Source organism: Scleropages formosus, chromosome 1 (genome assembly GCF_900964775.1).
Source record: "Scleropages formosus chromosome 1, fSclFor1.1, whole genome shotgun sequence".
NCBI classification, from domain to species: Eukaryota; Metazoa; Chordata; class Actinopteri; order Osteoglossiformes; family Osteoglossidae; genus Scleropages; species Scleropages formosus.
Window position 1 is genome coordinate 36,279,673 of NC_041806.1, and position 26,658 is coordinate 36,306,330.

General features: G+C 40.3%; 1 protein-coding gene across 4 annotated transcripts; it reads right to left on the reverse strand.

Annotated features, from left to right (window-relative positions):
* Nucleotides 1-5,811: 5,811 nt before the first annotated feature.
* rnf8 (ring finger protein 8, E3 ubiquitin protein ligase) lies at nt 5,812-12,076 on the reverse strand. 4 transcript variants are annotated; one of them, XM_018743511.2, is made up of 8 exons: nt 11,863-12,076; nt 10,466-10,594; nt 9,704-10,363; nt 8,520-8,582; nt 7,992-8,081; nt 7,732-7,839; nt 6,655-6,859; nt 5,812-6,503 (listed from the first exon to the last, which is right to left on the reverse strand). In XM_018743511.2, the coding sequence occupies exons 1-8, from the start codon at nt 11,989-11,991 to the stop codon at nt 6,244-6,246; spliced, it is 1,644 nt and encodes a 547-aa protein (XP_018599027.1). In that variant the 5' UTR covers nt 11,992-12,076; the 3' UTR covers nt 5,812-6,243. The 4 variants fall into 4 exon arrangements, with proteins under 4 accessions (XP_018599027.1, XP_018599026.1, XP_018599029.1 ...); XM_018743510.2 differs by having other exon boundaries at nt 5,812-6,506; XM_018743513.2 differs by having other exon boundaries at nt 6,112-6,506; nt 6,648-6,859.
* Nucleotides 12,077-26,658: the final 14,582 nt, after the last annotated feature.

Here is a 26,658-nt window from a genome sequence, read left to right on the forward strand (position 1 = left end):
TTTAGAATATCAGAAGGAAACTGTTTGGCTTACATTATTTAATTACACTTCAGAAAAATTGGACTAATTTCAATTAATGGGCATCCTGAGTTCAATACAGACAAATGCAATCTAAAACATACCCGCAGTGTGAAAGCAACTAGGGCAGCATGCACAAAAAGCTCAACCAATTAATTCAATGCGGGTCACAGAGACTTAAGTGCTTTCCACAGGAAAAATGTCAGGAAATAACATAAATGTGATTTCACTCATGCATCACAATGCTCTGACGATATCTGGAGAAATGTGAACATCAAAACTCTGGTGGTTTTTTTCTTTGCACAGAAGGCAAATTTGTACACAGAAACACTTCCATCAAATTTATTCATCCACATAGCAGTAATTCTAAAGGAAATTGATTATATCCACTACTGATAAAGGTATTTTTGACATCACATAAATATACTGTATTTATAAAAAGAATGTGAATTATAATTTTAATACATACACATATAAACAAACAAAAAATTAAGTATGTGTATATGTATATAAATAAATATGCACAAGCAAATAAATGCTACAAATATACACTCACCTAACACTTTATTGGGAACACCTGTACACCTGCTTATTCATGTAATTATCTAATCATCCAATCATGTGGCAACAGTGCAATGAATAAAATCATGCAGATACAGGTCAGGAGCTTCAGTTCATTTTCACATCAAACACCAGAAAGGGGAAAAAATGTGATCTCAGTGATTTTGACCATGGCATGATTGTTGGTTCCAGATGGGCTGCTTTAAGTATTTGTGCAACTGCTGATCTCCTGGGATTTTCACACACAACAGTCTCTAGTGTTTACTGAGAACGGTGTGAAAAACAAAATACATCCAGTGAGCTACAGTTCTGCAGATGGAAACGTCGTGTTGCTGAGAGAGGTCACAGGAGAACGAGGCTGGTTTGAGCTGACAGAAAGACTACGGTAACTCAGATAACCACTCTTTACAACTGTGGTGAGCAGAAAAGCATCTCAGAATTCACAACATGTTGAACCTTGAGGCAGATTGACTACAACGGAAGAGCACCACATCAGGTTCCACTCCTGTCAGCCAAGAACAGAAGGGTAAGGCTGCAGCGGTCACAGGCTCACCAAAACTGGACAGTTGAAGACTGGAAAAATGTAGCCTGGTCTGATGAATCTCAATTTCTACTGAGGCATATAGATGGTAGGGTCAGAATTTGGTGTGAACAACATGAATTCGTGGACCCAACCTGTCTGGTGTCAACAGTCCAGGCTGGTGGTGGTGGTGGTGTAATGATATGGGGAATATTTTCTTGGCACACTTTGGGCCCGTTAATACCAATCATAACTTGAATGCCACAGCCTATTTGAGTATTGTTGCTGACAATGGTCATGTCTTTATGGCCACAATTTACCCATCTTCTAATGGTGATAATACATTGTGTCACTGGTTTCACGAATATGACAATGAGTTCAGCGTTCTTCAGTGGCTTTCCCAGTCACCGGATCTGAATCCAATAGAATACCTTTGGGATGTGGTGGAACGGGAGATTCACAGCATGAACATGCAGCTGACAAATTTGCAGAAATTGCACAATGCAATCATGTTAATAGGGTCCAGAATATCAAAAGAATGTTTCCAACATCTTGTGGAATCCATGACACAAAGGACTGAGGCTATTTTGAGAGCAAAGGGAGGCCCCACCCATTCTTAGTATAGTGTTCCTAATAAAGTGCTCAGTGAGTGTATATTATTGTGTGCTTTATAAATATGTATTAAACCATTTACAGAAATTTAAAAAAAATCAACAGATTAGTGCTGCCCAATCCTGCTGAGGCATTAGTCTAAGGCCAACATTCTTATCTTCAACTGAGAATGGCAACAAAAACCATGAGAAGTGGAACTGTATGATTAGAGCGCTGCCTTCAGTGGCAGCTGGAGCTTTTGTAACTGGGGGAAGTCAAAAAGTAAAAAGTGACTTGGCCTAAATGTGACACAGTCTGGCAGCGCTCATCTGGGGTAAGCAAGTAGCTCACCATCCCATCTTTTACTGTAGCTAGACTTCAGTGAGCAAACTGGTTTTCTGAATAGCGCAGGCATGTCAGGTTGGCACCGCCACACCATGTTTAGACTTCATCAACAGCCCTAAGCGAAACACATGGAAGCCAAACACTGGTGTCTTCTCTTTTTTTTTCTCTCTCTCAAAGCATTGTATTTGTTGTGGAATTTCCAGAAACAAATCCATGAAGCTCAATTTCTGTGCACAAGAAAACCTTAGGATTTAGGATGCCTTTATAAATCTTTTCAAGCCCTCTATGATTGTGTTTGAACACAGTATGAAAGTAGAAAAAGATATTTCTTTTAATTACAGTGTCATGACCATTAAAATAAATGCAAAGGGTATTTCTGAGATGACACCAGAAAATGCTGATGGGACAAAACCAATAAAGGAGCTGTGGGTGACTGATGCTGGCACTGTTCTTTTCATGACAAATCACACTCAAACCCCCTGGAAAACACCGGAGTCTGACACTGGCTGCAGCCTGAGGCTGTCCGTCACTGTCATCTCAGTGTAATCGCAGTCGACAGACACACGCTTCCCTTGAACTTGCCTTCTAATGGACTGATATGACATCGCCCTCCACAGCGCAGGAGGTGGGGGGCGGGGGGGGGGGGGGGTGAGATTTCTGGAAGCTGGCAGCAGAGTGTTTTTTTCAGCAGTGAGTCAATCTCACAACAAGACCCCTCCTTCCCCCGCAACATCACCCTGTCTCCACCTCCGTGAAGCTCCATACGCTGAGATAAATCTCTGTGTTAGTGCCAAATGTGTAAGTGCCTTCAGTGCAATCTATTTAATCAGTGCAAGTTCATTATTAATGTTATTATTCTGTGTGCCAAGTTTTATCCAAAAGGGAAATACAATTTTTCCCATTTATCCTGCTGGAGCAAATCATAGTAAAAACCTGGTTCAACCTTGCTCAAGTTTGCGTACTTTGCTCTACCACCTAGAGCCTTTTATAAAATAATAATAAACAGAGCTATTTTATATTCTAAAGTCAGTCATAGCTTGCATTGTGTAATTCTGTATCAACCATGATAGGCCTTGCCCATCTCTGCCTTTCTTGCTTTTCTCCAAATTGTCAGCAGAATTGCTTTCATATTCACCTCATTTTAATTTACTGTAATGTTGTCTCTCATTCATAAATGCACATTGTGTTTGTGAAACAGCAAAGATGGGAAATACTTTAAAAAAGAATGTTATTTTTAAAAATTACTAAATGTTATATTGCACTAGAAGGTATTTTGTCCAAGCTTGTAATGAAAAGTCAATGTTAAGAATGGATTTACAGACACATGCATTGCACCAAAAGACTTCCATAGCACATAGAACAAATAGCATTTTGTGTTTAGAGCTTCATGTTAGCAAATCCCAAGCACTTCATCAATGTTTAATGAATCTTCCTGCATCTGCATTAAAAACAAGGACTAACAAGTTCAGAAAAGCCCCTCACATACCCCATGCAGACGTGATGGAATGGTAAGTAATAAGTATTTTTTATTTTGTTTTCACGGATTCACTGTAGTGTTGAGTAAAATGAATGCCTACATCTCAACCATTCAACTAAAGGGCCTTGGCTACTGTACTTCCACCATCCTACCAGAAGTCAGAGGACCACACCTTTGAATGCAGGAAAATGGGTCACGAAGCAGGGATTGTGAACACGTGATCTGCAGAGCATAACATCAGAATATTGCAGTGGCCAGCACAGAACTCTGGGCTCAACCTGACAGGACATCTTTAGGATGAACTGGAACACAGAATTAGGGCAAGGCCAAGAGAGCGCTTCTTCACTAGTGGAGCTTGCTGATGCGTTAAAGGAGAAGCAAAGCACACGATCACCATGGCCCGGTCTTCACCATACACAGAAGTTCATTAAGGCAAAAAAAGATAAGAACTTTGTTTTTTTGCCTTTTGCACATGATCTGACTTGAGTGATAATTTCACTGCCCATCACACAGTAAAAAAAATAAGAACAGGCAACAGATGGTAAAGAGGAGGAGAATACAGGTTGGTGACAATCAGAGCCCCCAGCTTCTCTTTGATACGTTATAGACTATTTTCTGAACACATAAACCACCAAGAAGTACCTTCCCATTTACGAACGTCTGGTTTTAAAAACTATGTATTTATGATACCGTTTTTGGAGGTGAAACTTGCTATTGATGCCTTAAGCTTTGAATTGCAATACATTAGTCATCTTTCAATCTTTTCAGTAAAAGCCAGAATTGTGTCAGTTCAAACTGGGCTACTTTCCACATGTAAGTGAAGAGAAGCTGTTTTTTCAGTTATCTACTAAAATTGGGATTATTTCTCCTATTTACACATTACTCATTTACATACATACAACTGCCTTGTATCAAACTAACAAATTAAGGGTTAATTTAAGTGAATTTTCACTTTAAAGGCAACATAATACTTGAAATTTGTGTCGCCTTGTAACCAAAGCTTCAAAGGGGTTTATTGACAGTGAGTGATTTGTAAAAAGGAAATAGTGTAAGAAATAAAAAGACAAGGACTCCTCAAATACCTTAAAAAGGAAACAGAAAATAAGCACTGGTCACAGGATAATAGGAAACGGACCAATATATTCAAGAGCCAAAGTTGCTTAGCAACAGTTCTGGTCTGTAATATGGTAAGCAGATATGCCATTCTGCACTCACTGTATTCATTGTATAGAAGATTCCTTTACAAATTATAATTTCTTTGGACATGTTCAATGAAATATTAAATGTTTAAAATCACCTGAAGATTTGTCAAAATATTGCAAATGATAAACTTTAAATATGAGACCAAAACCATCTTACATTTCATAGAACCCTCTTGCTGCACTTCAAGTCATTGCACTGATGTATAACCTATTTCAGAAAAAAAATAACACATTTTGGGGCTTGTACTTTTTTCTGATAAGCTGATTGAAGGCCTAGCCCTTGTTATATCACATTATTGTCAGTTGTGGTTTCTCTGAGCTTTCATATAACATGAGCAAGAGAAAACTCAAGAAAATGCTCTTAATTCCTGAAAGCACTTTCATTGTGCATCAAACAGCAGTGTTTTCTGCATGGGTAAAAGATACTTTTTTAAGTAGTGATCACTTCATTTTGTGGATACATGCTGTCATTGTTAACCAAGTGATATGGTCACTGCTACAACAGTACATAATAATGCATACATTTTACACACTTTCACACACTTTCTGAACCGCTTGTCCCATACAGGGTCACGGGGAGCCGGAGCCTAACCCAGCAACTTGGGGCGCAAGGCTGGAGGGGAAGGGGACACATCCAGGACGGAACGCCAGTCCGTCGCAAGGCACCCCTAGCAGGACTTGAACCCCAGGCCCACTGGAGAGCAGGGCCCGGTCCAACCCACTGCGCCACCGCGCCCCCCTTGCATACATTTTAGTAAAAAGTAGTTTTAAATGACAGCTTTTCTAATTTGTTTAAAACCAATTTCAGAATGTATAATAAATTCTGAATACGGTTTACTCATATACTGATATTTTTTATATACACAAAATACTTAAGTTCTAAAAGGTTGTACAGTACTAAACATTTCAATTCATAATACAAACATTTCAAGACCACTGCACACAATTTCAAACCACTTCTGTGGGAAATCATTCCATCTCCCTTTTAAAAACAATTCTTCAATTGGACAAAAGCATTCATCTTCATGCCAAGTCCTTTTATGACACAAAACACAGAAAATTATATGCATGTCCATGCAGAACAAACTATTGTCTCAGTCACTTGTTGATTTTGGAACGATGTCGCCCCCTTGCGTCTCATAGCTCTAACAGTTTTGGAAGGGGGTCAGCAAAAGACCACGTTAAAACAAGTTGGAAATGTTCTTAAAGATGACCATCAGACGTTAACACTGAATTTCTCCAAATATTTATTAACCAGTAAACGTTTAACAGAACTGTAATGTAACGTCTCTTATTAACAACATTGTAAAAAGGAAAAGAAGCCAAAATCTACACCTTGCAGAGTAATCTAATGTGACTGAGGTACATTTATTAGGGCATTAATGTGAAAGAGGGCAGTAAAAAGCAACGGCTTGTAAACAATAACCAGACCCTAAACATATTAAAAGGATCTGCTTTTTCGGTTTTTGTGGACCACTTAGTTGAAAGCGAGCCTGCGAGAAGGGGCCAGGTGAGAGGCGTGATGTACATTAAGAGCTGTCACTGAAGTAAATGGAACTGTCACTGAAGCTGAAGCTGTCCAAATTGCAGCTGGAGCTGCACTCTTCCTGAGAGAGGACAGAAGACATGAAAGTGCTGTCCAAAGACTGCTCACTGCTATTGTCAGTGAAGCCGCTGCTCAGGAAGCCACTTCCAGAGTAGCTGCTCTCCATGGGACTGCTGCTCCAAAAGGAGCTGCTGTTACTGTGGCTGTCATCATCTTGTACCACCTCCACTGCTACAAGCGGGGCTGCTGAAACACAAACACAATGTTAGTCAGGACCCAAAGGACAAATATAAGATATGCTGAACTCAGAGCAATGAGCTAGCAGTTATACTACAAACATTAGCTTAGGCATCGCATTCAGAAGAAGGTTTTGTGTCCTGCACGCACCTCTCACCTTTCCGCTGACTAATAAGAGCCTGTCGTCGCTCCTTCATTTCAACGCTAAGGTTGTCAACCATGCGGTCAATGCAGTTGTCCAGGACCAGGGACCGTGTCTGTGATGCTATAACCTGCCTGCAGATGGGGCACTCATCCTTGCGCTTTCGCCATTCCCCAATACAATGAAGACAGAAGCTGTGAGCGCAGTTCAGAGTCACAGCCTGCTCACACAAAAAAAAAAAAAAAAAAAAGTTTTACCCAAAGTAAAGAATTCTACTTCTCCGGAGTTTACCTTTGCATATTTATTTAAGAAACATAGATACCAAGTGTAAGTGTGGAACTACGGACCTCTCTTGAGATTTTTCTATTTAAAAAAAAAAAATTGCCTTCAGATGAAAAACACAGTAGAGTATAGCTTTTGATCAGACTATACTTAGTCTGATTATCTAAACTTTGGTTATCCAAAACTGCCTTGCCCAACACAGTCAATCAGGACTCTATGCACTGTGCCCCAATTCCATGGGCCTGTTTCTCAACCTGTCACATACCATCAGTGAAGTAGTTTACCCTGCTCATCTGCACTAGTCAGTAAGGTTTGTACTGTACATATGGTGATTGTGTTTTATTTTTTCAACTGAATTTTCCATTAATTTTTTCCTGTTCGAGGAACACAGCAAGCAAAAAGAGAAAGTTTACCTCTCAGATAGACTAGACAGAGGTGAGTCCACAAATAAACATCTGAATTTGGTTTAGTGTTACTGAGATGCTGGCAAGAACTTGCCGCAAGGCAGAGAAGCACACCAGGGAAACAAACTGCAATCACTATTTTTTTAAAAAACAATAACTAGCAATGGTTATGTACCCAATTAATTAATTAATATTTTATAAAGTAGAAAGATTGATAAATCATTTCATACATATACTACACTTCAATTTAACGTGCGATTTTCAGCGTTTCTGCATTATCTAACACTTTCATGTGTCCTACCAGGTACAGGTTCCATACATTGGATAATGGAGACGATACTGTATGTACCGGGAGCCCTTACAAAGGTAAGTAATATAAAGCACACTGGGTCCTTTGACACTTTACCTCAATGAAAAGCTCTGAGCAAATAATACACTGAAGTTCATTTTCCAGCACTTCAGTCATCTGTGTTACAACTTCTTCCTTTTGGGCTCTGGCTTTTTCCTTCTCCTCCTACAAGGTAATATACTCAATATAATGAAAAACAAACAAGTACTTTAAATTGCTTAGTGTTCTCAGAAAATGAGCATACAAACCCTAAAAATACCAAAAGGTTTATTTAATTATTATTACAAAAGACTCAGACCCTATTTTCCCCATCCTACCTTTGTCTCTTCTAGCTCTTTGTCTTTTGCTTGAATTATCTCTTCAAAGCCTCGACGACAGCATTTCAACTCCTCCATCACCTTTCTGTGCTTTAAAAATAAAGAAGGGTTTAATATACAGTGCTACTTGAAAGTATGCAAACTCCTTGTGTCCCTTAGTTTTACCACAAAATCATTATTTAAGCAGAACTAGGCTTTCTCATCAGACATAATAGGTGTGTGAGGACCAATTCCATATGTTGGTTTAGAGGAAACTGTAGTAGAAACATGGAAGTACTGCAGGTGCAAAAACAAGTAAGCCCCAAGTTGCATTAGTTAAACCAAGCAGGTACATAGAATCAGGTGTGTAAATCAGTCATTCATTAATTTTATAAGTGTGATATTTCACACAAGAATAATGGCCGTCTCTGTAGGGTTCACATACTTTCAAGCAGCACTGTCACTCCAAATATTAAACCAAACAATCTAACATGACTTTCATAAAGCACTTTTTTTTTTTTTTAAAAAAGAAAAAAAAAGTGTACCTACCTCAAGCAATGTTTCTTCAAGTTGTTTTTTCAAATTGTCCTCCTGTAGTTGTTTTTTTTCCATCTTAAAGGCAGAAAATTGAATGAAAAAAATCTGTTCACATATAGTAAAACCTTCAGAGTAATTCCCTTTAGAAGAGGGTGTATCCTGCTCCACACCCCATAGTTACAGGATATACTCCAGATCACCATGACACTGCGCTGGACAAGTGGATACTGATAGTGAACAGATGGATGGAAGTCTTACTTTATTTTTATTACATTTCTTACTTAAAGCCTTTACAAAACCTAACAAGAGAATAAGTAAACGGAGGTCTGTATTACATAGTTTTCTAATGATTGACTTAGTGGTGAAAGTGACTTTGGAGTTACAAACAGACTTCTGGTCCTAACTGTGTTCAAAAGCTCAAGAACCAGTGTACTTTTGAGTACTGACTATACAATGGCTTTAAATTAAACAGGATACATGTCACAAATATAAAAATACTGTAGAACTTCCTTTAATAAAACTGTGCAACTTTCGTGATTGCATCTAGATGGATTTCAGATGTAAAATTATTATGCTGACATACAAAGACCCACAAACACAGTAGTAAAGCCAGGAAGCTATTTAGGACACAGACTTAAAAGCTTAAGACTGGCAGGTTAACACCATCCCTGTGCTACTGGTATTTCACCCATGAGGAAAAGTGAAGGTAAGGAAAAACAGTGAGCTATCATTGATGCTCATATATTTTAAGCGAGTTTAACTAAATGCGACACCAAAACATCAAATGAATAAGTGTAAATGGACACAAAGGATGACATCAGCTAAGCCACAACACAATGTATAAAGAATGTACAAAATTCCACTTTAACAGGAATTATTGATCCAATAATGTAGGAGTATTAAACATATTTTGAAAAAAATGCCAACAGTGAATAACATCTTAACTGAAGTGAATTTGAGTAAAATGACCGCACTGCTATTTGCACTGCCGTCCACATTGTGCCATACAAGACGAATGCTATTAAAGCACTGAGGTAGCATACTTTGGACAAGTGTACATTCTGTTGCTTTTGTCTTTTTTTGGGATCTTTTAAAGACCATAACCCTTTTAATCCAATTACCAAAAACACTCAAGTCTGCAGAACCAAAGGTATCTGGTTCCTATAACGTCTAAATTTTGAGTAATTTCCACTGACCTCCAAACGTTTCTCCTCCTTATAAAAAGATTCCTCCAGAATCTGGACTCTTTGAATCTGCTGCTCACGCTGACAATTCAATTGTTCTCGCATCATGTTCAGCTGCTCCTGCAACTTGGCCATCTCCTCCTCTCTGGCTGGGTGCTTTGCTTGCAAAGTTGCAGCCTGCAGTTCCGTGTCCAGCAGCTTGCTTTTCAGCACCTGCATGCTGTGGTTGTACTGCTGTAAGCGGGCAAGCTCTGCACTGGTGTCAGATCCTGGCTGCGGCTGTAAATGTGTCCCGCTGGGCCCTGCCGCCTCTCGGAGTGCCCTGCTCTGTTGCGTAGCCTCCTCTACGGGACACGTTAGGCCCAGTGATTTGTCTGTGGTGGAGCTACGATACAGCTTAGATTTGGACTCTAGTGCAGTTGGGGACTCCGTCTCCTCCATGCTGAATTTTCTTTTACTTTTTCTTGTTTTGGATGCCGCATCGTCCTCTGCCGCTAACTTGACGTGTAAAAAGGGTTTGACTGTCCGCAGAGAGTCTCGCAAAAGGATGTACTCAAACTCTACTTCCATTCCATCAACAGGAACCCCTAGTTTTATTGAATCGCCGACATTCAGCTGCACTGCCTTTTCCGCTTGAATGCGTTCTCCATTCACCCACACGCCATTAAGACTCTGAGAGTGAAAAATGTTATTCATTATTTAACTGCATTACACTATGATGTCTATAAAGAATGTATAGTCATCAACATAATAAATATAATAAAAATGTATTACCTTATTGTCTGTTACCGTCCACTGACCATCACTGTTCTGCTTGAATGCACAGTGGTTTCTGGATATCATTAAAGGATAACGTAGGGACAAAATCTGGTAGGTGACATTCATGCCACGTCCAAGTGTGACCTACAAAATCAACATTTGTTGCAAGAAGCAGTTATTAAAGAAAAGCTCACTGGGACATTTCTAAAAAAAAAAAAAAAAAAAAAAAAAATAACCCATATCCATTGCTTTGCCTTTGCATTGCATCTCAGCATAAAGTTCATAGGTGGCAAGGCAGGTAGCGCTGGTGCCTCAATCCTCCTGGGCTCGGGTTCCGACACAATAAGGTTTCCAGCCACGGTCCAAAGACTGCAGTTTCAAAACTAGTGACACTATATTGCCGTGTGTGAGTGAGTGTGCCCTGTGACAGACTGGCATCCCGTCAGTACACCTTCCAGGATAGGCTCCGGACCACCGCAACCCTAAATGACCGATGGTTGTGCCTTGATGTAACCATGGTAACCATAAAACAATTATTTCGCTCCAAATCTGATGAATAGCAAGTCATTTTAGGTTTTATAACAACTCTGCAACCAATATCTTTATTTTTTTCCTGAGGTCAGCCGGATGTCGATTTTTGACTGTCACGTTCTGCCGCTCATTAATAAATGTTTTAATCAATCAGTTACTGACTATAATGACAACGAATATGACCATTCATCAGCACTCACCATTTCCCTTTTGTCTTCCAGAGTTCATTAAGTTATCGCGAGGTTAAAAAGTTATGGAGATTTCTCTCTCATTTATATTTAGGTAATTCGATCACAATTTTCTCTCCGCAGGAGCCGTAAAACACGAAGAACAATTACGCTCATTTTTCCCAAACTACACTTGCCGTTACTTGTTATTTCTTAACCAATTAAGACAATCTTGGTGTTATTCTATTTCGTTTTTCAAGTCCCGGCATGACCCATCTATATTATACATGATACAGTGCAGCAGGGTTACCCTGAGTGATAAGCGATACAGTATCATGATGAATCAGATTCAGAATCATACACGTGCATTTTTAACATACGGACAGCTCACTAAACAAGCGAGGAGGTATAAAGTTTTAAGAGGAAACATCAAAGAACTGAACAAAAAAAAAAAAAAAAAAAAAAAGTGTTCACAGTCATTGCAGCGGTGTAACTTGACGTTGCTCCGTTGGACCGGCTTACAACAAACTGGGCTGCAGGAGAAATTCACATGCACACAAAATTTGTGACAAATATCTATAACGTACCTACATACACAGCACTGTTTTACTCAATTTTATATATGCAACTGGCCAGCTGGTCGGTTTAGCTGTGGTCGTTAATGTGAAACAGGTGATACTGATACTGTATCATACAGCCTAGCCGTAATTTTACCTCAGTGTTGTCGTGCAGGCAAAGCCACTCGGAGTCCCTCCCCACTCTTTTCAAACACCATATTTCTTCATCCTCACTGTTATTACAGTCGTCAACGGCCGAGGAATCCGGCACATCCTGCCGCTCCATTGTTTTCAGTTCAGTTGTTGTAGAAGCTTGAATCAGACTGGCGCCAGAGCCCCGCCATGTTGGACGCCCCTTCAGCACCGTGACGTAGGCGCCTCCCATAATGCTTCACTGCAGAACTTTCTCTTTTTCTTCACCCTTTCGGTTGCCCTTTGTGAACGTGGTACTCGCGCTAATAAGCTCCCTTTAATGGTTTTTTAAAAAAAAATAATAAAAAAAAGTATTATGTATTTTTTAAAACTTTACAGCTATATAATGTTATGTTGTGCACCATAATGCCACAGTTCATAAGAGGTTGCACCGACTAAGCTTTTAGACATAATGTTGTTGGTGTGCTATGAGTATGAAAGCTATTCCAGTGGTAGGAAGCTTTCCAAGTTATATTGTTAAAATATTGTGTCCCGAACGTGTAATGATCGCCAACATTGTGGAGGAAAAATGGGAGAACAGTATTTGTTATTATTTTTTCCTCCCTTCACTTTGGCCCTGAAGTCTGCAGACAAGGAGAAAAAGCGGATGTGTTGTGTCTGCAGAAAAGGAGAAGCGCATTCAGGAGTTACTATATTTTGACTCGAACACATAAGATGTCTTGTTGTGTTTTATGGATCAGTATGAATATTACATACTGAAAGCCATCGGTGGCGATGTCCGCAAGTAGGCCTCGCGGGAAATTTGCTGTGTTCTCTCAACGGTTCCAGTTCAGTTTTCGCAGCTTTGCCAGAGTCCACAGAGCACTGGCTTCACCGTGTTGCTTCTACAAACGCTTTGTTAGAAGTACAAACCCTTTCAAACTGCTGGTGTCTAATCTTCCCAAGGCCACAGAGCCCTGGTGCAGTTCCGGTTAAGCATCTTGCTGAAGGCTCGTATTTTTTTTCTGAGATGTACGTCGCTTTGGAGAAAAGTGTCTGCTAAATGAATAAATGTAAATGGATACTACAAGGGTGGGGGGATTCAAACCTGTGTCCTTCAGGTGTAAGGCGACGGACCGTTCCAAGCACTAGGCTACCTGCCGTCCCTTATAGAACGGTGTCATAGACAGTGGAAGCATGGTAATATTTTCACGTTATTTTAAAATGTTATGTACTTATTTGACTTGTTTTCAAAGCAAGCCTGCACTTGATGGATGAAACACAAACCAGGTGGTGGTGAAAGGTGATTTGTTACGCCACTAGGTGGCGGTGTTATTAAAGACATTTCAGTTTGGGGGATGGCATGGTACGTTCAGACAGTTTAAAAAAAGACACTTAAACACTTCTCCTGTAAAGGAATCACAAATTCTGTTTTCCATCTTCACAAATTGCTTATCCATTGCAGGGCTGCAGGGACCTGTGGAAAGCAGTTTGTTTCAGGCACTGGATGGAATAACATGTCACAGTGCATCGTTCACACACTCGTTCTCTCAGGCAGGGGATCTTAAACCATCCCTGGAGCCCCTGGGTGTCCAGAGATGCTCTTCAGGGCTGCGCTTTTCAACACAGCCTTGCTTTGAAAACAGCACTAACTAATTCAAAGTTGAAAATAAAACACTTTCAGAACGACTTGTCCCATACAGGGTCGCAGGAAACCAGAGCCTACCCGGTAACACAGGGCATAAAGCTGGAGGGGGAAGGAGACACACTCAGGACAGGACGCCAGTCCGCCACAAGGCACCCCAAGCGGGATTTGAACCCCAGACCCACCGGAGAGCAGGACTGTGGTCCAACCCACTGCGCCACCACACCCCCCTTTGAAAATAAAACATTAATATGCTATTTCTAATTCTCTGTGAGGGGAGCGTGGTGTTGTAGCGGGTTTGGCCGGGGCCTGCTCTCCGGCAGGTCTGGGTTCCGACTCCTGCTTGGGGTGCCTTGTGACGGACTGGCGTCCTGTCCTCGGTGTGTGTCCCCTCCCCCTCTGGCCTTGCACCCTGTGTTGCCGGGATAGGCTCTGGTTTGCCACAACCCTGCTTGGGACAAGCGGTTTCAAATACTGTGTGTGTGTAATTCTCTGTGAAGGCAGACAAAGTTCAGTGCAAAATCGGGTCAAACATATAGTCACTTGCCTGGCTATTACTTGCATTTGATTGCTTTGTTCAAGAGTGTAAAAAAAAACCCTGCTGCATTTTACAATTATAATTTTTCTTTACATTTTACATTTATTCTACTTTATTATTACACTTCTTTTTTCAAAATTTATTTATGGATACTTTTATAGGAAAAAGGGTTCTTAGCTTTTGTCAAATTCTTAAGCACCATTTACACTGAGGGCCATTTACATTTATTTATTAGACACTTTTCTCCAAAGCAGCTTTTAATGAACTCTATGTAGTGTTACTAGCCCACACACCTTATTCAGGAAGGTGACTTACACTGCTAGATACACTTACAATGGGTCACTCCACAATCCATACATCAGTGGAACACACTCTCTCTGTCACTCATACACTATGGGTGAACATGAACAGCATGTCTTTGGACTGTGGGAGGAAACCAGAGCACCTGGAGGAAACCCACGCAGACACGGGGAAAACACGCAAACTCCACACAGCCTGAGTGGGGATCGAACCCACGTCCTCTCGCACTATCCAGGTTCACCGCGCCGCCCGGCCACGAGTGCAATTTTGCATATCACGTAACTGTCAATGTGATAAACATTACACAATATGTGGTCAGGTGGTTCTCCGTTTTGTTAGTGCGACTTTGGACCGTTTCTTATCAGTGTTATGGACGTAGCGCTTCCGCTGTACAGACGGCACGGAAAAGTGCGCTTGAGCGAAACAATGGTAAGTGGCGGCCACGCGTACGTGTAGCAAACGTCGCGCTTTCCCGGCGGTTTGGTGCAAAATAACCAATCTGGTATTAAGTACCGCAAAGAATAAGCATTTTAAATCCACGATTTTCATGTACTCTTTTAAATAATTCTTGCGGTGAAAAAATATTTACAGAATTCCTTATCTAGCCATTACAGGAAAGTACGTCCCATGTTTGTTCCCAGTTATGCCAGTGAGTTATATTATAAGTTTATTATGGTTTAACGATAGACAGTTACTGTGTCATTATTTCAGCACTGGGGCACGGTGCTGTACACATTCCGCACTTTATTGACACACGCACATTTTTAAAGGACAAGTTTTGAATAACAATAGATGTTTTTGGCTTTTTTGTAAACTTCGATGTCTAGTGACCATAGCGATGTACTTGCGGGGTTCAAGTGCCTTGTAGTGAGACGTGGCGTAAATAAGAAGCGACGCGTCTGCCGGGCAACGTATAGCGAGGTTCCCGTATAACGGTGTCTCCGTATAGCGGGGTCCCCGTATAGCGGTGTTCCCACATAGTGGGGTTCCCGTATAGCAGTGTGTCTGTATAGCGGGGTTCCCCTATTCAGTCCTGTTGTTCTTAGCATTCATTGGAGCTGCACATGAATAAAGCAACATCTAACAATGACGTTTCACTTCTAAGTTTCCCTACTACAGCACGTTCTTGCTTATTTTAAATACGCACGCTATTATTCTTGCAATTAAAATCACGTCACAGCTCTTTTACATGTTACAATTAATTTTTATTATTGTTCATAAAGTTACATAAAACGTAATTAAAAATAAGCACATCACAAATTAATATCTGGTCTTTTATCTCATTACTGAAACAATCTTATGCGGTTAAACAGCTCATGTATAATTTGGCTCCTGAAAGAACCGCTGACAAGTTAACTGCCATATTCCTGCACGTTGTGCTAGACTGCACAGTAAAACTGCTTACATTATAATTAGAAAACAATTTCCCTGTATTGTCGGATTTTGCTCGTTCAAGAGTGTAAAAAAACCCTGCTGCATTTTATAATTTACAATTATAATTTTCCTTTACAATTTGAACTGATTAATTAAAAACTTTATGGGATATCAGGCTATTTCTTAGTATCAAACTTTTTTGTGAAATTATAAATAGGCTTACAGTATTGCAACTACATCTTTCCCTGTATCATATGTTGAAGACTGTATATTACCTAAAGGAATTATTAAATTAGAATCAAATGCAAGTAATAGCCAGACAAGTGACTATATGTTTGACCCGATTTTGCTGCTATGAGTTACTTAATACAAAACCGTGGTCAGAAAACCCCTGCAGCTGCTGTTGCCCATCAGAAGTAAAAGGTGCTTAGTGTTAGAACCAGCCAAAGGGCCACCTGAAGTCCAGGGAGATGAACCCACACTTGGACCTGAGGGTATGGATCACCAGATGCAGCCCAGCATTCATGTACTGTATACATATTTATGGACTCAGCTGCTGAGGAACTGCTGGACAAAATCAGAACTGACCAACAACACTCTGAGCATAAGACCAAAACAGGTGTCTTGCATGAGGTAAGAAACTGGAAGACATTCAAGATACACAGGACAAGATGTTATACTCCATGCGTATTTATCAATGGCTGTACACAAAGACCCAGTCCAACCAACATGAAACCACAGAGAATATCCAGCATAGCCAACAGACATCTCCATGCCCCGAGACCAAGAAGCTTAGCTACCTTCTCCAACAAACTCACCAAATTAACAAATCCACCAAACCAGCAGAGTACCAATATGACCAACAGTTCTCACTCCTACTGCTAGGGGGCACCCTCGAGCACTGTGGGCCGCTATATTGTACAGTACAGCAGAGTTCATGTGCCTTTATTTATTCACATTTTTTTTCTTTAGCAGAGGCTTTTCTCCAAAGCAGCTTCCAATGAACTCTATGTAGTGTTATCAGCCCACAGACCTTATTCACCAAGGTGATTTACACTGCAAGATACACTGCTTACAATGGGTCACTCATCCATACAGCAGTAGAACACACACACACACACACACACACACACACACACACACACACACACACACACACACACACACTCTCTCTCTCTGTGTCACTCACACACTATGGATGAACATAAACAGCATGTCCTTGGACTGTGGGAGCATGCAAACTCCACACAGACTGAGCAGGAATCAAACCCATGTCCTCTCACACCACCCAGGTGCTGTGAGACAGCAGTGCTACTCACTGTACCACTGTGCCACCCCGTTTAATTTCAGCATTTCATATGAAACTCATGCCTGTGGACTGTGGCATTCAACCCAGACCAACACTAGGAGAACATGCACATTCTGCAGAAAACAGCTGAATACAAACCCAAATTCAGCTCAGATGCTAAGTGCCGGTGTTATCTGCTGTGCCACTGTGCCATGTACTTATTCTATTAATTTACCTAAATAGCAAAATAACGCCTTTGGGACCAACAGATAAACGTAATTTACTAAAGCCTGTGAAAGTACAAGGAGAAAAGATTCAGTCTCTCTGTGCCATTTAACTTTAATAACAAAATTATGTTGCAGTATTAATCTGGGATCTGGATCGGAATGCTCATTAGGGATTGCATGGGGCTTGTAACACTGCAATCGTAAACTCATACCTTGAAAACCACACTGCTTTACTGGTGAATTTAACAGCAAAGCAATGCTGTGAAGAAATACAAGTACGAACACCCCTACGGAGCAATAAATTCAAAACAAGGTTAACTTTTTGTTTTTGTAGATCGCACCCCTGCTGTTTAAATGATTACTATCAATTCATCAGATGTTTCTCTGGGGGTGGCAATTTAATAAATAAATAAATAAATAAATGAAAAAGGAATAAAAGATTAAAGAAAAGCAATTCCTGACATTTGTTCATTTCGCAAAATATGTTGCAGAGGGCCAGACTTGAGGCATTTCCAATACTGAAATAAATGAAATACAGCCATGGGGGAGAACTCACTGGAAATCCAACCAAAATCAACACTGCAGAGACTAAAAAGTCATCTTAAACTGTGTGTGGTCACAAATCTGTTAATGAGCTTATTTTTGAGGGAATTCTGTGGAGAAAAATGGCAGCATTAAATCTACAACCTGCACCATTAAACTGAGCAGAGAAAAATACACTTTGAGCCTTTACTGCAAAACATATTCAAAGACACATGACCATTATTCAATTTAATACTGTTCTTTCCACTGCATGTACACATCTTTACTGAATAATAATATGGTAAAATGAGTGTAATAAATTACCACTTGGTTATCATTTCCAGGTATATCTTTTCTGACAAGGTTCCTACAGACATTAAAATATTTCTGTTGAATGCAAATTATGTATTTTTGTTTCGTTATTTGTTAGAAGATGTTATGATTTTCTTAATAGTAGTAGTTTTAAAGTGTGCCCAAAGGAGTCATGATGAGTTTGGCCAAGGATGTTTTATTTTCATAGCCAAGTTTCCATGCACAAATATAGGTACACTTAAATGACAAGCCCATAATGCTGGCTGTGAACCATCAATCCAAGGCCTAAATTAGTGTGTGCTGACAGAGAATAGTTGGTACATGAAAAATAAGTACATCTGTGCCCTGCTTCATCAGTGAGTTAATACATATTTTTTGTGCCGGTAAACTCCGGTTCCCCGCGACCCCGTATGGGACAAGCGGTTCAGAAAAAAAAAAAAATGACGCGGTTTGCTCGTTCAGCATTTCTCCGAGGACATTTACGTTTTTTATTAACTACGAGCTACATTATAATTAGTAGTAGTTTCTGCGACTGAATGCGGAAAGAGTTCATTTTTAATCTGCAGCAGTAAAAAAATAAAAAAAAAACAGCACAATATAAAACAAGAAAGCAAACAAATAAAAAGGACAATGTTAGTGTTGTCTGGGTTCGGATGGGGTGTAGAAGGATGCACGGACACCGTTCATTACGAACGTTTATTGGAACAGCAACCCACAGCTAGAAGTAGGTAGGACCTGCACCCCAAGCCAGCCTTTCCAGCTCTTTTTAGCCTATTTTACACTCCCCAACAGCCTCTCACCCATGTATAACCCCTGTCAGCCCCCACAGTGACTGAGCAACTTTTTACATTTTTCTCACAATCCCCAACGATTTACAATGAACACCTGTTCTAGCTCAAACGTGACACTCCTCAGTAACGCGGGTCGTTACAGTATCTTGGAGGAACTGTAACTTGAATGTGTCACGAGGGACCGGTGTACAATCACAGATGTATAGATGTCATAACAATATTGTGGCTGATATCACTCTTGCACCAGAGCTCAGTGTGTTCCAGCAGATGTCTTGATCTTATGGCGTGTTCCCAGCTCTCCCCCGCTCAGCTCTGACCGAACTTACACTTCATTCCGCCACGAAGAATTCAGCTCCTACTGCTGTAGTTGCATTCTTTGCCGCTCTGTTTGGATCAAATAGGGTCTGAACGTCACTGATGATTCTGAATGTCACTTATGATGTCACAAATGTATGTAAATGCACAAGGTGTATTCACAATGACTCATGCAGCATGTTTTCTAAGATGGGCATAGCGGTGTCTGGAAGGCGACTGGTGCACGATTTAATGTGAGGGAGACTAACAGCTGCGTTCTATTGTCGGTACCGTTGACTCAGCGGTATCGCACTGTGAACGGGTTAATGTGGAGGTCAGACCCCTTGGGCTTCAGGCCTGTAAGGGACGGGACTGCTGGCTGATGAGTGGAAAACATTTTTTTGAAATCCAGTATGATGTACGACTGAGCGCATAGGATGGCTTTCTCTTTTCTCAGCTCCCAGTCCTCCCTTGAATTATGTTTTACTCAGAGCTGCACTTGTTTATGTTATTATTTCCGCAGTGGAGGTCTCATTCTGAACAAAGGTTCAGTCTTTGACCATTTCACGGTACGCCCTTTATTGTTCTGTCCTGACTCATGCGTGTTCATCCAGCTCGCCAGAGTTTTCACCATCAACATTTATTGATGAATTAACAGTTTATATAATTCTTATCTCCAAAAATAGATTTCTGCAAGTGGTTTCCTAAGGAAAATGCATTGTTATCCATACAAACGCTGCATACACACTCTATATGGTACATTTCTTCATTCATGAAATACACAGCATAAAATATGTATCCATGTGAACACGGTTACGTAATTAATGAAAACATTTTACACCCAACGTCTCAGGAAAAGCTTCCCTCTCTCTTTGTCTTCATGCTTGACTCTGCCATATTCATAGTGCAAATCCATTCTGTTCTTTTGGTTTATTTACACTTGTAGTCTATTTTTCACATTGTTATGTTATATTAACATCGGTTAGTAAGTATCCGAACCTCATAAGAAATCAGAAAAATACACATATATATTTTAGTATTTATGGTAATACATCAGCTATGCCTGGCAGTCTTTGAGCTCAGCCTTTTTGACTATATGTACTGTATTTAGCCGTATAGAATAAGGCGACACGGTATAGGATTAGGTGACACGGTGCCACAGTGAGTAGTGTTGCTGCCTCACAGCACCTGGGTGGTGTGAGAGAACGTGGGTTCGATCCCCGCTTAGTCTGTATGGAGTTTGCCTGTTCTCCCTGTGTCTGTGTGTGTTTTCTCAGAGTGACACAGAGAGAGTGTGTTTCACTGATATATAGATGAGTGACCCATTGTAAGTAGTGTATCTAGCAGCGTAAGTCACCTTGGTGAATAAGGTGTGTGGGCTGATAACACTACATAGAGTCCATTGGAAGATGCTTTGGAGAAAAGTGTCTGCTAAATAAATGTAATGTACATATAGAACGTCACATCCCAGAGATACTTGTTCATTAAGAAAGTATGCTTTTAACTGGTAAATTTGTCTTTGCTTTCATTGTGCATGTTTCTATGATGCTGAAAAATTCATTCTTTTATAAGATGGGTGGAGTGATACATGGAGGCTAGTGATTTAGTGGGTGAGAGCAGAAGAGGGAGAGGAGATGATATGTACACTACCTGGCGATTGCTGTTTATCTTGATGTTAGATCCTGATGTTAGAAGCAGTAAATGTACAGTTTCCCCAAAACTCGGGCAATTTATGCTGGCTTATTGAACTCCACAACTCTTCCCCTGGATAAGAGTATTCCTTTGAGGGACTACTGTGAGGAACCAGCGACACAGTGATAGAATTACCCTGTAACACAGACATCTATCTAACTTGTACCTTAATGACCATTATGTATGTGACTCTGTATTTTAATGAGGATCAGGTTGCTGCTCACACATAAACTGTCCCTTCTGTAGCACGTAAAGATATGTTGGTGAAGACGTAAACAGTTAGAAAACACACACACACACACACACATTTTCTGAACCGCTTGTCCCATACGGGGTCACGGGGGAACCGGAGCCTACCCGGCAACACAGGGCGTAAGGCCGGAGGGGGAGGGGACACACCCAGGACAGGACGCCAGTCCATCGCAAGGCACCCCAAGCGGGACTCGAACCCCAGACCCACCGGACAGCAGGACCGCGGTCCAACCCACTGCGCCACCGCAGCCCCCTAGTTAGAAAACAGCCTTTGTAAATGTTTATATGATTCTGTATTATTTCTCCAGACCGAGGAGTTGTACTGGGTACAGCTGGTAGCTCTTTATTGTGCAGCTGTGTGCTCTTCTTCTGTTGCGTTACTGTGGTAGCAGCCATGGTAGCAGTGAACCGTATCAGGAGGCAAGGCAGGGATTACGCATCATTTTCTTTTGGTTTTGGCTCGCTGTTATTTATATATTCCAGTTAATTAAAATGAAGCACAGCGGTTTACTGTGGAAAAAAATGTACAATTAATAGTAATTTGTGGACCACAGTCCTACTTTCCGGTGGGTCTGGGGTTCGAGTCCCGCTTGGGGTGCCTTGCGACAGACTGGCGTCCCCTCCTGGGTGTGTCCCCTTCCCCCTCCGGCCTTACGCCCTGTGTTACCGGGTAGGCTCCGGCTCCCCGCGACCCCGTATGGGACGAGCGGTTCTGACAATGTGTGTGTGTGTGTGTGTGTGTGTGTGTGTGTGTAGTAATTTGTGTTTGTGCTTTGAGCATTTCAGTTGCCATTAGTTACAGAAAAGCTTGTAAACTTTTTAAACAGTTTTAAAATATTGTTTTCGTATTTCCAATAGTACGTCATGGATGCACAACTCAAAGAGGAAAATTTTAATAGGTTAGCAAAAATTGCATTGCATAACATTGTTGCCATGAATAAAATAGTGTAATAAGCAATAAAAGAGTGGTCTGCTTATGTATGTCAGTGAAGATAAAGCATAGCCAGCTACTGTCTGCGAGGGAATCGTAAAGCTGTATAACTTGTCTGCAACTTTATATTGATTAATAGTTTTGCCTTAAGAGTTACCCACTGAGTTGCTTTGAACAGAAATCTGGGGTAACAGTTTTTCATAACTTGGCCTCCTGTTGCCCTTTACACAGGCTGTGTATTCCTGTTATGAACTCACTTATTGTCAATGTGTTGTGCAACACGACCACCCACCTGGCCACTGTTCTGGCCCATTCCTTCCTTACATTATGATCTACTCAGCGCTGAGGTCCTTTTTTTTTTTATATTTTCCCTCTGCAGATCACACATTCCTGAAACAGTTGCCTTGCATTGTTTGCAAAGCACTCTTGTTCGTATCTCACTCACCCCACTTTCATCACTCATTTTGTATCTGTCAGTATGCAGTAGTTACTGTATTCCACAACAAATGCAAACATGCTATTATTTTTTTATTAGCTTTGCCTGGTGGAAATATTATTTTGTCTTCACCCTGCAAAAAAGTAAATCCACAGAGTAAAAAGACCTCCCAGCATCATTGCAATGTTATGGAATACAAAAGTTCTGCTTCTTTAATATAAAGCAATTCTTTCGTGACGGTTTCATTTATATTGGCAAAAAAATAACCTCTGCCTGTGGCAACTTCTCAAATCACATCTTTTGTGAATGCTGTTTGTGCAATGAATTCTATGCAGAACAAGAAATTGCTTTTAATTTAGCATGATGTTCATGCTGTGCATTTTTCATTTGTAGTTATCGTATACAGCAGAAAAAAAAATATTTTATCTGTTAATATAGATTTTTCACACCAAGTGAAATTAAATTGGCAAACATTCAGTCACTATTTCTTCAGTTGCATGAAAGATCTGATGCAGCCGAAGAGTGAAAATGCCCTTCTTTGTGTGTATGGCAATAATCGTGACCCTTTTCGGTATATTTTGCACAACATTCAACTGCCCAATCAAATCTTGATACTGTTGTACTATGAAGTATGGTACTGTGGGAGCTCATTAACATGAGAAATATAAAATGGTTAAAACTGTCACAAAATAAACTCACAATGAAAAGTATTCAGATACTCTATTGTTGTGTACGAAGAAAATGTGGGCTGCAAATCCACAACTACAACAAAACCAAAAATACCCAGTAGTGAATGTTCTGAAAAATCAAAGCATGAATCACACAGCTAATTTAAGAGAAGTAAAAGTACAAACATTGCGATATATTTGAAAACTAGCTGTGATATGATTTCCAACAACTGGATCTACAAGGAAACAGGATAATAAAGTCTGTTTGTTTTCTTCTTTGTAACAAAAACGTTATGAATCCTGACATCACAAGTATAATCTAAAACAGATGTGTCTGTGGTTGCAGTGGTCTAAGGACACACCCTTTTGCACTTGGACATGGAGGTTTGTACTTTAAAATCACTCTTGGAGACAGTTAAAAAAAAAAAACAAGTATATGAAATAAAGCTAAACGATTTCAATATGACTCGTAGATCTAAATTCATGCAAATGCGTAAAATATATGCATACATGTTTATTTAATGAACTGCTACAAGTCCTAGTTACATCACTCAAAATCCAGTTCCAAGGCAAAGTGAGGCAAACATCTTCGTTAGCATTGCTTTGAAAATATATGCATTTTGGGCAATTTTCCAGATTTGTGACTGAAATGTACTGGATTTAATCACTGTCTTTGATAGGCATTTCATTCAGCCAGTTGATTCAGTATCTGCTTCACTCCATGACATCAGTTTAAGCTCAGACTGGCTTCATTTGTAATGAAAAATACAGTTTCAAAATATTTGTTTCCTATTCACTAGATGGGGGCGCGGTGGCGCAGTGGGTTGGACCGGGTCCTGCTCTCCGGTGGGTCTGGGGTTTGAGTCCCGCTTGGGGTGCCTTGCGGCGGACTGGCGTCCCGTCCTGGGTGTGTCCCCCTCTAGCCTTACGCCCTGTGTTGCCGGGTAGGCTCCGGTTCCCCGTGACCCCGTATGGGACAAGCGGTTCTGACAGTGTGTGTGTGTGTGTGTGTGTATTCACTAGATATCCCAAGGAGCTGTAACAACGGGGCTGTATATATGACTATTTTCAAGAAGAGATGCAAGGAAAAAGCAGTGGAACCCTTAAAAATGATGGACACATTTTTGAAACAGATGGAACTGGAATCAGGTGAAGAGCTGGAATCAACTGAGATGCTGATGCAACTAATATGGTTTTGAGACCATCTTCACGCAACACTTAGTGTCCATGTTCAGTTAGACATTTAAAGCCTTCATAGCATTGCCATTGCCATAAATCTCTCATAATTCAAAAACCCAGTGTGATGCAAAGTCATTGATTAGACGTCATTATAAACATGTTACTGTGTTTCACTCGTATGTCAGCTTATGATAGTTCTTCTTAGTGTTATGAAAGCTGTTAGGACCTAGTGTTCTCATGTAAAATCCTTAACATAGCAGATTATGCTTTTATATCAGAAGCATATATTCAGGAACAATTATTTTCTCTGTAGTACAACCAAAATGACACATCTGCATAGTTTTTTCCCCCTGAATCTCTTAGTTCTATTTTATTCAGGCATTACAAGAAAAAAAATGAATTCAAGTTTTCTATGTGGAAAAAAATCTCAGTAAAAGTCAAGGAAATTATTGCTTTTGATATCTGGGCAGGTTAAAATAACAATACTGACTTTACCTTCAGGAAACGGATGGCAGTGCAGGAAATGCCAGAGTTGATAGGTACACTAGATGGTGGTGACAACATTAAGCAGCACTAAAAAAACAAGAGGATGGGTCATAACCCCATTATGAACGAAAACCTCACAATGAACCTTCTAGTGATCTTCTTTTCAGTTAAACTATTTATTCAGTACAGTTTTGAGCCAAATTAATCAATGCTGTGGCAGTTTTAAATCTGAAGAATGTAGTAATTGCAGGGTATTATATTGTATGACATGACTGCCTCTTCCATTTAATATGCAAAGTTCAGCAAACAAATTCCCCCCATTTTGGTTTCTTAAATGTGTTGTTTTTCTTAGCAATAAAAATATTTTGGTTCTGCTTCTGTTCAATATATAATGAACAAATTATAAATTCAAGGATTTTTTCCATGTAGAATGCAAAAAAAAGTGAAAAAAATGAAATACAGAAAATAAAACACGTTCTTTGTGTTTCATTTATGTATAAAATAATATATAACACTTCTCCCAAGGAAAGTTCCAGTAATGGTATATGATTCCATTTTATTCCACGAGCAATCCCAGTTTCAAGGGACAATGCCTTTTTCTGTGGGTGATGTAAACAATAACATTAATATTACCTCAACTAATTTAACCTTATTAATAGATTAAACTTGGATAAAAGACAAACTGCAATCATGGTTCAAATACTTGTGATTGAGTACTGGAACATCTGAGCATGACAGGAATGCCTTCAAGAGCCACATTGCCCAAGAAAAATTTGTATAATTTCCTGCAATGTTATTGGCAGTCTTAACCTAGAGATGATTTGTTTTTCTTCGCTAAGGCAACAGCCAGCATGTACTATGTTTGCGGTCACTGTTTTGACATTTCCTGCTCCACTGTCACCAAATGCACACAATATGAGCAAATGCAATATGTTTACATTGTTACAAAGCAGTGATGCTTTCTGCCCGCATGTACCTTATTTGCTTCTTTCCTGTTAGTCAGATTTAAATTTCGAAAAGGGTTGGAACCCAACTTTGCATGAAGCATGATCTCACCAGCTGTGGCTGGCAACAAGTGTGAAAAACAAAGTAAGAAAATGTCCTGGTGAAAACTGGGGAAAAGACTCTTAAGGTGTCTACCTTTACATTTATTTATTTCACTAATTATCTTATGTTCCTTGTAGCACAGTGTATGACAGAATGTGTTCTGTTGAGTAATGTCTAAAGCTGTTTTCAGAAGTGTCTGACATTTATGCTTGTTAAAAAGTGTTTTCATGTTTTACTGAAATTAGTCATGCAAGTTCTTTCTCTGCTAGACTTTACTCACTAAAGTCTGGGTATTTACATCAGTGTTGGATGTCCTGGCAGTTGTTGTCACTGAACACACAACTTTTTCTTCGGAATATAATTTAGTTCAGCCAAATGCAACGAGTCATAAGTGCGCAGCAACTTTGTAGCTACATTTTTCAACTGGGAATTCCGTGAGATGTAATGTTAATGTTTATACACACACACACACACATTTTCAGAACCGCTTGTCCCAGACGGGGTCACGGGGAACCGGAGCCTACCCGGTAACACAGGGCGTAAGGCCGAAAGGGGAGGGGGACACACCCAGGACGGGACGCCAGTCCGCCACAAGGCACCCCAAGCGGGACTCGAACCCCAGACCCACCGGAGAGCAGAACTGTGGTCCAACCCACTGCGCCACCGCGCCCCCTTAATGTTTATATGTATCTCTAAAAAAAAAAAAAATAGGAAGGTGATTAGGAATCAGTGATATGCAGCTACTTGTGTGATGAACATAGGTGCATATGATGAAGGAAACTAACTGTACTTAAGAATCACACATCTGTAGCTATGTCTCTTTTTCCTAATGTAATGCA